This window comes from Mesoplodon densirostris, chromosome 11 (assembly GCF_025265405.1).
Source record: "Mesoplodon densirostris isolate mMesDen1 chromosome 11, mMesDen1 primary haplotype, whole genome shotgun sequence".
Lineage (NCBI taxonomy): Eukaryota > Metazoa > Chordata > Mammalia > Artiodactyla > Ziphiidae > Mesoplodon > Mesoplodon densirostris.
The window spans coordinates 66,560,472-66,573,992 of NC_082671.1; the positions used below are offsets into that span (position 1 = coordinate 66,560,472).

General features: G+C 43.4%; 1 protein-coding gene across 2 annotated transcripts in view; it reads left to right on the forward strand.

Annotated features, from left to right (window-relative positions):
- The window catches only part of ARFGAP3 (ADP ribosylation factor GTPase activating protein 3), a 50,829-nt gene that overhangs the window by 7,300 nt on the left and 30,008 nt on the right, over positions 1–13,521 (forward strand). The window contains exons 3-6 of one of the 2 annotated variants that reach the window (XM_060112260.1): positions 6,184–6,256; positions 8,627–8,758; positions 9,678–9,761; positions 12,376–12,463. In XM_060112260.1, coding sequence (XP_059968243.1) covers positions 6,184–6,256; positions 8,627–8,758; positions 9,678–9,761; positions 12,376–12,463 — 377 coding nt within the window. The remainder of the gene's footprint in view (positions 1–6,183; positions 6,257–8,626; positions 8,759–9,677; positions 9,762–12,375; positions 12,464–13,521) is intronic. The other variant, XM_060112261.1, reaches the window with a different exon arrangement.

Below are 13,521 nucleotides of genomic sequence, written 5' to 3' on the forward strand. Positions count from 1 at the left end.
GATAAATATAACTGTATGAATCATGATGCTTATAAATGATTCAAGAACAACTGTTTTAAAAAAAATCACTGTACATATAACCCAAGGGCAACAGTCTAGGATTTGGGCAAGAGAAAGTCAAGGATGATAAGGGCGCTGAGGATTTTCTTTTCAAGAGGTGGAGGGCTGCTCTTTAAACGTTTTTTATTGATTAAAAAATTTACAAACATTAGTTCACTGGGAAAAAAATCCGAACAGTCCCAGAGTATATAAAGTAGGAAGTGAAAGTCCCCACTCTAGAACCCCCTCCCTCTCCTTCCTCTCCCCGTGCTAGCTGGCTGCACACACAGGTGCACACACACACACACACACACACACACATACAGAGTCCCATTTCCCAGTCATGAACATATTAACAGTTTGGCATGGGTGGAATGTTTATTTAAAAGGAGGTTTTGTGTTTTTTTGTGTTCTTTAAATGTATTTCTTTATTTTTGGCTGCGTTGGGTCTTCGTTGCTCCACGCGGTCTTTCTCTAGTTGAGGTGAACGGGGGCTGCTCTTCATTGCGGTGTGCGGGCTTCTCATTGCGGTGGCTTCTCTTGTTGCAGAACATGGGCTCTAGGCGCGTGGGCTTCAGTAGTTGTGGCACACAGGCTCAGTAGTTGTGGCGCACGGGCTTAGTTGCTCCGCGGCATGTGGGATCTTCCCGGACCAGGGCTCGAACCCGTGTCCCCTGCATTGGCAGGCAGATTCTTAACCACTCCTCCACCAGGGAAGTCCGGAGGTTTTGTTTTGTTTTGTTTTTAAGTAGAATTTCAAGTCAACGAGTTTACAAAGGGAAAAAATTTTTAGACTATGGCTTTTGCCAAGCAAAAAGGAAAAGGCAGGTTAGGCATCTATGGAAATGGCAAGCTGCATTGGGAGCTGACTGCAGACTGGACCTGATTGTCTGGCCCCTTCCCACCCCCCAGCACTCGGAGCGCTTCGCCCAGTGCCTGTGACGCTGAGTGTCCAGTGCTCCTCTCTCTGGCTCTGTTTATTCTCAAGTTCACCATTAAGTATGTCACGAGCTGTGACAAGGGCAGGGGGTCTCGCCCTTGCGTCACTGTTGTTGGGCTGGGGGTACAAATACAACATAAATAAGAAGATAAACTATAAAGAACATTGATAGAAACAGAGCATTGTGTCTACTTCTGGTTGGAAAATTAGGCAAAGTGCAAAGGAGGAGGTCACATTTGCGGTGAACTTCGAAGGTCTGGTGAGATTTTGGTAACGGAGACAAGGCAGGGAAAAAGGAGGGCAGCACTCAGACTTTAAGAGAAGATATAGAGATGGGAAAAAGTGGAATGTTTAGTAGCTAGTTTTTATATGCATAGGAAAATGAGGAGAAATAAGATTCAAAGGGCAAGGTCTGTGTGACCTTGGGAGGGCCAGTCTGGGAGCTTAAACTTTATACTCCTGAGGCCCTTGTGGGGTACACGTGGGAAGGGAAGGCTGATGTGAGCCTGGGTGCCATAGGCGCCCCAGAGATTCACAAGGCAGTGCTAGGTGGGTGATAGGTGTAAGGATGCTGCAGCTTGGCTGCTGGGGGTCTGAATCCCGTTGCCATCCCTTACTAGCTCTGGGCATGTTCCTTACCTCTCTGTGTCTCAGTTTCCTTCCCTTAAAAGTGGAGATGAGAAGGCTTATACTCATCTTAGGGCTTTGGGAGGAGTGAGCAAATGAACTCACATGAATCCTGGCACGTGGCCAGACCCCAGCTTGTTATTTTCGTTTTTTATTTTTTTAATAAATTTATTTATTTTATTTATTTATTTTTGGCTGTGTTGGGTCTTCATTGCTGCGCATGGGCTTTCTCTAGTTACGGTGAGTGGGGGCTACTCCTCGTTGCAGTGCATGGGCTTCTCATTGCAGTGGCTTCTCTTGTGGAGCACGGGCTCTAGGCATGCAGGCTTCAGTAGTTATGGCACACGGGCTCAGTGGTTGTGGCTCGCGGGCTCTAGAGCCCAGGCTCAGTAATTGTGGCGCACGGGCTTAGTTGCTCTGCGGCATGTGGGATCTTCCCAGACCAGGGCTCAAACCCCTGTCCCCTGCATTGGCAAACGGATTCTTAACCACTGCGCCACCAGGGAAGCCCCCCAGCTTGTTGATGATGATCTGATCTGAATTATCTGGGTGCCAGCTCAGTGGAGAGGTGCCAGCAAGAGGAGAACCTTTTTATGATGTTAGCTTAGAAAGGCAACACGTCTCATGATTTAAATCAATCAACCAAGCCAGTTATAAACAAATGGCTGCCTGGAAGCTGTTGCTGGGCTTGTCTGTAGGAGTCTGGATTAATTATGGTGTAATTTACTCCCCTGAAAAATTTTGATTACAGGGAATTCCTTGGCTAAGACTCTGCACTTCCACTGCAGGGGGCAGGGTTTGATCCCTGGTTGGGGAACTAAGATCCCGCAAGCCGTGCAGCACAGCCAAAAAAATAAATAAAAATTAAAGTTTTGGTTACCTAACTTTGTCATGTGTATTTGTGAGAGTCATTCGAATTTCATAAGTTTCTGAAATCCATTTAAATGCTCTACTTAAAAAAAAATGCTGACTATGGTAGCCATTAGTGAAGCTAATTCATGCAATTTTTAAGGAGGTTATGTCTTGACTCATATAAGGATTATAGAGGTTGTAGGAAACCTGTTTTTTCATTTACCTAATTGGTTAACAGGAGCTATTTTGTTAAAGTGACACGAATTCTCCAACTTCTCTTACTTTCTCTTCTTTACTGTTTTTTTAGCACTGTCACAGACCCCTTCCTTTCACATAGCTCTTATTGTAAATTAAAGGTAAGAAGCCACCTACAGGGAGTCGCCTCCTCCTGTAGGAATGGGAACTGATAAGCAATTCAGGTGTCTTCTTATGGCTGACTGTATTCAGAGTCCATTATCACCAACCTTTTATTTCGAAATTTCAGTGTTATGAGAGAAAATCCCTGTCAGGTCAGTTCAAGAACAATTAGTTCTTACCTCTTACCTTTATTTCTAAGAAACATATATAGAAATGTTTGCCTTTTTTTTTTTTTTAAAGAGAGTTTAGGATTAAAAGTTGTAAGGCAGATACAGCCACTATGGAGAACAGTATGGAAGTTCCTTAAAAAACTAAAAAATAGAATTAACATATGACCCAACAATCCCACTGCTGGGCATATACCCAGAGAAAACCATAATTCAAAAAGACACATGGGGACTTCCCTGGTAGCACAGTGGTTAAGAATCCGCCTGCCAATGCAGGGGACACAGGTTCGAGCCTTGGTCCAGGAAGATCCCACATGCTGCAGAGCAACTGAGCCCGTGCACCACAACTACTGAGCCTGCGAGCCACAACTACTGAGCCCGTGTGCCACAACTACTGAAGCCCGTGTGCCTAGAGCCTGTGCTCCGCAACAAGAGAAGCCACTGCAGTGAAGCCCACGCACCACAACAAAGGGTTGCTTGCTGCAACTAAAGAAAGCCCGAGCACGGCAACAAAGACCCAACACAGCCAAAAAAAAAAAAAAAAAAAGCACATGCACCCTAATGTTCATTGCTGCACTATTTACAATAGCCAGGACATGGAAGCAACCTGAATGTCCATCAACAGAAGAGTGGATAAAGAAGATGTGGTACATATATACAATGGAATATTACTCAGCCATAAAAAGGAACGAAATTGGGTCATTTGTAGAGACATAAATGGACCTAGAGACTCATACAGAGTGAAATAAGTCAGAAAGAGAAAAACAAGTATCGTATATTAACACATATATGTGGAATCTAGAAAAATGTTATAGATGATCTTATTTGCAGAGGAGAAATAGAGACACAGACATAGAGAACAAACGTATGGACACCAAGGGGGGAAAGGGGGTGGTGGGATGAATTGGGAGATTGGGATTGACATATATAAACTATTGATACTATGTATAAAATAGATAACTAATGAGAACCTACTGTGTAACTCAGGGAACTCTACTCAATGCTCTGTGGTGACCTAAATGGAAAGGAAATCCAAAAAAAGAGGGGAGGGACTTCCCTGGTGGCTCAGTGGTTAAGAATCTGCCTGCCAATGCAGGGGACACGGGTTCGATCTCTGGTCCGGGAAGATCCCACATTCCACGGAGCAAGTAAGCCCGTGTGCCACAACTACTGAGCCCACGTACCACAACTACCAAAGCCCGCACGCCTAGAGCCCGTGCTCTTCAACAAGAGAAGCCATGGCAATGAGAAGCCCGTGCGCCACATCGAAGAGTAGCCCCGCTCGCCACGACTAGAGAAAGCCCCCGCGCAGCAACGAAGATCCAACGCAGTCAAAAATAAATAAATTTTTTTAAAAAGGAGGGAATATATGTATACGGATAGCTGATTCACTTTGCTGTACAGTAGGAACTAACACAGCATTGTAAAGAAACTATATTCCAGTAAAAATTAATTTTAAAAGTGTTGTAAGGCAGCTTAGCAAATCTGAGTACGTATCTCCTCAATTTTAGGACTTTTAAAAATGTTTAAAGTCAGCCCACATTCAGGTACCTATTATGTGCCTGTGCTAGGAATTGAGAGAAAAATGTGGGACACTCCTGCCCTCTGGAGCTTGCCGCTTGTAACAGTGTGACAGAGTCACCACGATGGTTATGATGATGGTGATGGTGATGAATGTGATGGTGGTTATGGTGGTGATAGTGATGATGATGATGATGATGGTGACGGTGATGATGATCTCATGATGATGGTGGTAGTGATGAATGTGATGGTGGTTATGGTGGTGATAGTGATGATGATGATGGTGGTGATGGTGACAATACTGGTGACGATGATGACCATCATCACCATGGTGGTGATGAGAATTTTAGTCACGTGGTGCTTACCGTGAGCCAGGCACCTTTCAGACATTAGCTTGTTTAATTTCTAGGAGAGCAAAATGGGTAATACTATAATTATCCCTACTTCACAGATGAGGAAAGTAAGGTGCGGAGAGGTTAAGTAATTTCTCCAAGGCCGTACAGCTTGTAATGGCGGAGTCGAGATTTGTACTTACAGGCTGCCTCCAGAGGCTGTGCTGTTAACTGCCACCCTGTGACCAAGGAGGGGTGGGGATGGCACCTAACTCAATCTGAAAATGTGGTGACTAAGCAAGATCTTTCAGGGAAGGGATTGCAGAGCAAGATATATAATTTAGTCACCTTGCTTGGTAATCAAATTCTAAAAAGAGATTTTTTTTGTCTTTATAGGAAATCTGTTTCTTATGAAGTATGGTTTAATTTTTACTTTTTATATATTACCATGAAGGCGATTTGTCCTATGTATATGTAATAATAATATTTATTAGTATTATTATTAATCTTATGGCAGCTATTGGCTTCAAAATAACATCTTAGTATTTACGAAAGTTAAATGATACCAATAGGCAGAGAAATAAGAGAAATAGGAACGGCAGCATAAAAGACGTTTTTTGGTGAATCTAAAGCTTCTTTTCTTTCTACCTTGCCCATTTTGTAAAGGGTGTTCAACCTATACCCATTTTAAAATGTCCACATTCCTTTCCAGTTAGTGTGGGACAAGCTAGTGTTGAATATGGGTTAGCCTTGCCTTTTGCTCATGTCTATGGATTCAATAGAAAGATTTCTAATATTGTCGCGCAGTCATATCTTGCTTTACGGTGATCACTTGGCGAATTTTTTTTTTGTTAGGGACTACAATTATTGCCTTTTTCTTGCTCTGATTTGATCTTAGGCTATAGATAAGTAGGGCATAAGGTGTCGGTGGGGGAGAGGAGGCACTCGCAGTTTTCACTTAAGCAGCATTAAAACCTGAGTTTTCTCCTCTCCCTGGTGGTGGTGATGTTGAGTAGGTCCCTTCTACTTGATGGTAAGACTGTGAGCACCGTCCAAGCTCCTGTTGGGGGTCACACTGGACAAATCGATAGCCAACCTGAAAAAAATCCAAACAGTACCTCTATTTTTGGAGGCTTGGCTTCTAGGAAGGGTGAGAGGGGCCAGGAGTGGCTTGTACCAACTGTTGTGCACCCTGGAGTCCTAGCATCCTGGAAGCATGTGTCACTGTTAACACAAACTTAGAATTCTTCAGGATCCTGAAGATCGAGGAAAGCTTATCCTCAAAAGTTTAGTGGCTTGATTATGGGGAAGAACAGTATTAACATTTAAGAATATTTTTTCCATTTAGATCTACAGAGTTGGATTCTAACTGGTCTTGGTTTCAATTGCGATGCATGCAAGTTGGAGGAAATGCTAATGCAGTAAGTTCATTTCATTTCAGACTTGTCGTATTCTTCTTGTACAAATATGTGTTGCACTAGTAAAGAAGTTCAACGTTTCCATGTAAAAGTTTGGGAGGCCCTGTCGGACCGCAGGAAGACATGGGCTTAGGAGCTGGACAACCCAGCTCGCTTGTTTATCCAGAAATCTATTAAAAACCTAATAAACACGAAGCTCTGGGCTAGGATACAATGATGAACAGGACAAATGAGACCCCGCCCTTACAGGCAGAGACAGAGAGCAAGTAAAGCAGTAAATATACAAAGTAAAAGGTGGTGATAAGTGATTTGAAGAAAATTAAACCCGGAAGTGATGGCATAGAGGAATTGGGAGACTTCTTTATGATAGTACAGTTCTTTAATATCTGAGGGTGACTGTTGTACTCAGATGGAATGCTTCTAGCTTCTTTTACCTGAATTTTATTTAATTTATTAAATCTACAGATTAAAAAACCTGTTTTCCAAATCTTCAATTACAGTTTATAAATATCATGTATCAACTTATAAACTTAGTAATTTCTGTGTAAAAAATAACTTATTAAGTGTTTGATTAATTTATAATTTTAAAAGAGCAAATTTCCTTAACCCCGTTTACAAACCTAGTTAAGGATCCTCACACATTTTAAACTTCATTTACAAATTCAATATATCTGATTTCTAAAACACTAAACTGTCAGCCTTATAAATCTAGCCAGCAAAATCATCCTTTATATAAAATACCATTGTGTTTTTATAATGGTATACCAAAATGATATAGGTTGAGTAAATAGAATTCCCTTAGACATACCGTTAAACATTCAAAGTATTGGAAATCAAATTTGTCTACATTTCAAATAAAAATTATGTCTAGCATCAATTAAATATTTAAAATTAAAACAGTAAATCTAAAATAGTAGTTTTCAAAATTCCCAGATTCCCCTGGACCAGTGTATCTCAGCGTTTTTTCATGATTGTTCCTTAAGCAGGAAAATTGAATTAATAGATTAACTTATTTTAAATCTAAATTGGATTTAGTTTTCCCTAGTGAGAGAAATTAAATACTAAGGAATATGATTTTGTCAGGTAAGGGTGATCTTTGGAAGGCTACAAACCATTGTAATAACTAAGATTTTATTTTTTTTCCACTTTCCAGGAAACCATTTTTGCCCCTGTTGAGAATGCGTGCCTTAAGTATTTCAAGCATGTTATTAGAAACCCATACCCATTTTCATTATGTCCACAAACTTGTTTCTCAACTTAATACTGTGGGTTTGATAGTATCTGTCCTTGTTACTAAACCTTCCTAGGCTGCAGAGTCCCCCACCAGCTCCAGAGAGCAGCTTCCTCGTCTCAGCCAGTGGAGATGGGTTGCATGGGGTGAGGCAGATCAGTCAGTGGTCCTGCAGCTCAAGCAGTGGAATTGGAACCGTCCTGCTTGGGTTTGAGTGCCAGCTCTGCCCCTCGCTTGTCTGTGTGACGTTGGGCAAGTTGTTGAACCTCTCTGCTTCAGTTTCCCTGAGAGTCTGGCCACGAGGATTTGACAGGATGGTGCCCACAAAGGACCAGACAAGACCTGGGACATGTGGGTGCTCCGTACCGTTACTCATCCCATTGAGTTAATAAGAGGATCCCTCATGCAGGCTTTTAGAACACCTGCTTCAATTAAGATATGAATACTGTAATTCATGTTTGTACATAGATCAGAGGTGGTTGAAAGCAGTGTCCTCTAATTGTCTAAATATCTGTTTCATCACCTTGCCTATGCTGTGGTCTCCGCTGATGAAGAAATAGTGCTCAACAAGGAGAAGGTTAGCGCGGCTCCTGACTTGTTTGTCAGAAATTCCAATGTAGGGAGCCCCCTGGTGGCCTAGTGGTTAGGATTCTGGGCTTTCACTGCTATGACCCGGGTTCAATCCCTGATCGGGGAACTGAGATCCCACACGCTGCACAGCAGAGCCGAAAAAAAAAAAAAAATCATCTCGTATAGATACAAAGAAAAAAAGAAAAAAATTCCAGTTTAGTGGAATCTAAACTAAAGTGGATTCCTCAAATTAAAAGTAGTCCTGAGTGGAAAGCGCCCCGCCAGATAACATTCAGGATGATGGAGGTAGCTTAGTGGAGCGAGGAAGGGCCAGTTACTTTGTTTCGTGAGGCAAATCTCATGTCCACTTTTACCAGAATATTAATGTTGCATCTGTGGAAGGTATTACCCCTTTTACAAGGAAAAATTTTATAAAAATTTTTCATGGTTTAAATTATTTTGGTTTTCACTAGTATTTTCAAAAAAAGCCTTCATAGCATGCAGTAACATTTTTGATCACCATGTTAGATTTAAGGCAGCGATGCTGTTAACCCGCGTACTTTCCTCTGCAGTCTTCCTTTTTCCATCAACACGGGTGTAACACCAACGACACCAATGCCAAGTACAACAGTCGTGCTGCCCAGCTTTATAGGGAGAGAGTCAAGGCGCTGGCCTCCCAGGCAACCCGGAAGCATGGCACTGACGTAAGCACAGCGGGCTGGGGGGGGTCTCCTTCAGAGGAACATTTGTTTCAGTAGAAAAAGTAGTTTTTACCCCAAGCAGTAAAACTTGCTAGCCGGACGCTCTTACAAGGGAACAGCGTGTAGCGGATTCTTACTATTCACGGTCCTGCTTGGTAAGGTTGCTGTGAAGACGGCACTAGAGTCCTGCAGCATCACCTTTGTCAGCTGATCAACACTAACCTTGTTTCCGTTTAAAGACACCTTCTTTAGTGTATATTGTTGACTCACTGACACTGAGCTGGCGGCCAAGGGCATTGTGGCTCGAGCTGAATGACACTCAGCTAACTGCCTCCCTGGGCTTAGGAACGCAAGGTGGCACTTCAGCACCGTGCTCGGGGCCATTGTAAACAATGGATCCACCAACAAAAAGCACAAAAATGTGGAAAGCGTGTCAGTAAACAGCCCGTAAAATGGACCCGTGTTTACAGCAGGAGCCGAAACGAGGAAGCAGAGCGTCGCCTTGTTCCACCTCAGCTGGGAATGTGCACCTGGGGTGACAGATTCTCTGCTGCTCTGCATGTGTCCATGCAGGATGGCACATTTGGGGTCACAAGTCAATTGTAGCATGTAGACAAATTCGCAGACATGGAATCCACAAATGATGGGGGTCGACTGTACTTTGGAACCTGCACTTAGACGTGAAGCCCTGGCTCTTTCCTTTTCGGAAATGGCTTGGGGAGCTGGCGATTGTCTTCCACAGGGTTTGGTGGCAGAAGTTACTGGATTGATGTGTTACTAAAATGTGCTCAGGGGCCCTGACTTTATAATAATGGAAAGTACAAATCTTTAGCAGACAGGCCTCCAGAAAGGAAGTGAAGAGCATTAAATAAACACTTTAAAGCAGGTGAAATGCTGAGCGGTGCATGTGTTTTTGTTCTAGCTGTGGCTTGATAGCTGTGTGGTTCCACCTTTGTCCCCTCCACCAAAGGAGGAAGATTTTTTTGCCTCTCATGCTTCTCCTGAGGTATGTGTTACACTTCACATAATTTTCATGTGTGCTTCAAAGGCATAACTAAAGTTATCAACAGTAAAGTTATAAAGGGCATATATTTAAAATGTTTCTGTTAGGATATAGGCTAAGCTGCTGTAACAAACAGCCCTGAAATACAGTCAGGGCTGGAATAAGGTAGGAGTTAATTTCCCACCAGCAGTGCAGAGGTAGGCCATCCAGGGCTGACCAGGGTATGGATTTTGCTCTTCTCATTGTGTGGCTCCTACCTCAGGGTGCAGAGTGGCTGCTCCAGTTCATGACCTTTCCCAGCCAGCAGGAGGAGGACAAACATTCGGGAAAGGAAGTGCCCCATCCTTTTACAATCTAGAGGTAGCACACGTCACTTCTGCTCATAGCCTGCTGGCTAGAATTCAGTCCCATGCCCTATACCCAGCTTCGAGGGAGGCTTGAGGACGTCTTACTAGGGGTCTTCCCAGTGCAGTTCAGAGCTTTGGAACTGACAAAGAATGAAGACAGTTTTTTGTTGTTTTTTTTTAAACCCAGATTTTAAGAGCAGTTTGAATCTCATTGCCCCTATTTAGCTGTGTACGTAGAACATATCTCAAGGCTATTGTGAGAATGAAATGAGTTAACACAGATAAAAGTAGCTGGTACCTAGCACAGAGGAAGCTTCAACAAGTGCCATTTCATTAACCTCATCTTTGTAGTCCGATAAGAGTAGTAACAACAATCCATGGTCCCTCTGTGCATTTTCCCCAAATCGCTTAGATCAGGGAACATGAGGCCTGCAAAGCCAAAATATTTACTAACTGGTCCTTTAAGGAAATGTATGCAACCCCTGGCTTACAGCCCCAGATGTTCTGTTAGCTGCCCTGCATCTTCCAGTCCCGATGGGGAGGGGCCACCGTTTGCTTAACTGCTACTCAGTCCTTTAACTGATTTTCAAGAAAAAATTATGTAAAGTTGTATATACATTGCTAAACCTTGATTTTTTTTGCACATTATGTACATGTTTTCTTTGACAGAATCAATAGTTACCAGAAATAGTTATCAAAAAAGATGGGAACAGAAAACAAAAGAGAAGGTGTGCTATCATGATCTGTTGCTATTGTTGAATATAGAACTAGATACAGAATATCCATGGTTAGTAGCTGAGAAACGTTAGAAATAGAAACGATGGGCTAAAAAGAGGAGAGATATGAACAGTTCGGTGTGGATTAGAGTTGGAGATATTAGTATGAATTCATGTTTATTTTAGTGTCTCTCTGTCTTTATATATCTATATGCACATGCACATGCACGCACACACACACATACACAGGATGGAGAACTAACTGCAGATACGTGTGTACACACGGGTTAGTACACACAGATATATGACCTAGCTTTGTCCACTGAAAGGCCTAGAGACAGTGACACACCAGGACGGCAGGCACACCCAGCACCCACACCTTGGTTTCTAAATGCTGTTTTCCAGTGGAAGGACCCAGGGCTACCCTTGGAGAGATGGCCGATTCTAGGACTGGGGCTGCTGTGGCAGATAAGCCTGGAGCGCCCTGTGGTGCTGGAAGAAAGGAAGTGCTAGGAGGCCGGGCAGGGGGAATGGACGAGGGCATGTCTGAAGGACTCAGGAACCAACCTGGAAGAGGTGCCAGTGGTCAGAGCTGGAACGATTTGAACAAAATAATGATAGTATTGGACGATAATCCAAAGAATAAATAAATATCCATACTAATATAAATGGATGATTGCATAAAGAAATGGAGGGAAAGGACAGTCTTCCTTACAGAAAATTACAGATCATGCATATACCTCTCCACCCTTCTGGAGGTGGGGCTTAACCCTCCTCCCCTTGCATGTGGACTGGACTTAGTGACGCTTCCCAGGACTAGAGGATGGAAAGGGGAAACCGGTAACTTTACAGGGAAAAGGCTGCCAGGCGCCAACCTAACCAAGTGAAAAAGATTGGCATCACTAGTGCACAGTCGTGTTGACACGAGGCACGGAGGGGGCACCTCCTCTCTGCTGTTCTCCCCCCAGACCTAGTCTAATCACAAGGAAGCATCAGACAAACGCACAGTGAGGGGCATTTACAAGATACCTATCAGTACCCTTCAAAAGTTTCAAGGTCCTGAAAAACAAGGAAAGACTGAGAAGCTGTCACAAAGCAGAGCAGACTGAGGAGACGTGACGAATGCAGCGTGGGGTCCTGGGTGGGTCCTGGAACAGAAGAGAGACACTGGTGGGAAAACTGGTGAAATCCAAATAAAGTCTGGAGTTTAGCGAATAGTGTACCAATGATGATTCTTCGTTTTGACAAATGTACCCTGGGTATTTTAACATCAGAGGAAGCTGGGTGAAGAGTATCTAGAAACTTTTATCTTTGCAACTTTTGTGTAGGTCTGAAATTATTGCGTAATAAAATTTTTATTTAAAGAAAAGGAGGAAAAATAAGGAATTTGAGCATGGAAACAGAGACTTAAGAACAGGTATATTTTAATCTTATCCTTCCTTCCCACTAATCCAGGTGGGAAGGTGACTTTAAATTACTAGGTTTTTCCCCTGTTATTTGTTTTTTATGACTTTTCTTGCTTTGCTGGTAATGAGTTTTCTCCCCTTGCTTCAGGTGAGTGGCACAGAGTGGGCATCAGCACAACCAGAACCATCTTCTTTAACACCAGGGAACATGGACGCTCCTCCAGCAAACAATGAAGGTAGTGCTGAGACCTGCCCTGTAGTGCTGTCCTGTGCTTCACTGGCATCTGTGGAACTACTAGAAAATGAGAATCTTGCATTTGCTAGGGAAAGATGCCCATGGTCAGTTATAAAGTGGGGAGAAAAGATTACTGAACACGGAATATGATCTCATTTTTATAAAAAAGAAAACCCAAATCACACACACAGTAAACACCACATTGTTCACTGGAGAATGAAATTACTGAGGATTTTTACTTTCAATGTGCTACAGTTTTGGGTTTTTTGTTTTTTTTTTTTTTTGCGGTACGCGGGCCTCTCACTGTTGTGGCCTCTCCCGTTATGGAGCGCAGGCTCAGCGGCCATGGCTCACGGGCCCAGCTGCTCCGCGGCATGTGGGATCTTCCCGGACCGGGGCACGGACCCGTGTCCCCTACATTGGCAGGTGGACTCTCAACCACTGCGCCACCAGGGAAGTCCTGGGGTTTTTTTTTAACTTTATTTTATTTTATTTATTTTTGTCTGCGTTGGGTCTTCGTTGCTGCGCACGGGCTTTCTCTAGTTGCAGCGAGCAGGGGCTGCTCTTTGTTGTGGTGCGCGGGCTTCTCATTGCAGTGGCTTCTCTTGTTGCAGAGCACGGGCTCAGTAGTTGTGGCACGTGGGCTCAGTAGTTGTGGCTCGCAGGCTCTAGAGCGCAGGCTCAGTAGCTGTGGTGCACGGGCTTAGTTGCTCCGTGGCATGTGGGATCTTCCCAGACCCGGCTCGAACCCGTGTCCCCTGCATTGGCAGGTGGATTCTTTTTCTTTTTTTTTTGAATTTTTGAATTTTATTAATTTTTTTATACAGCAGGTTCTTATTAGTCAAACATTTTATACATATTAGTGTATACATGTCAATCCCAATCTCCTAGTTCATCCCACCACCACCACCACCCCCTGCCCCCCACTTTCCCCACTTGGTGTCCATACGTTTGTTCTCTACATCTGTGTCTCTATTTCTGCCCTGCAAACCGGAGGTGGATTCTTAACTACTGCACCACCAAGGAAGTACCTCAGAACGGTTTACTTTAAAACACCAG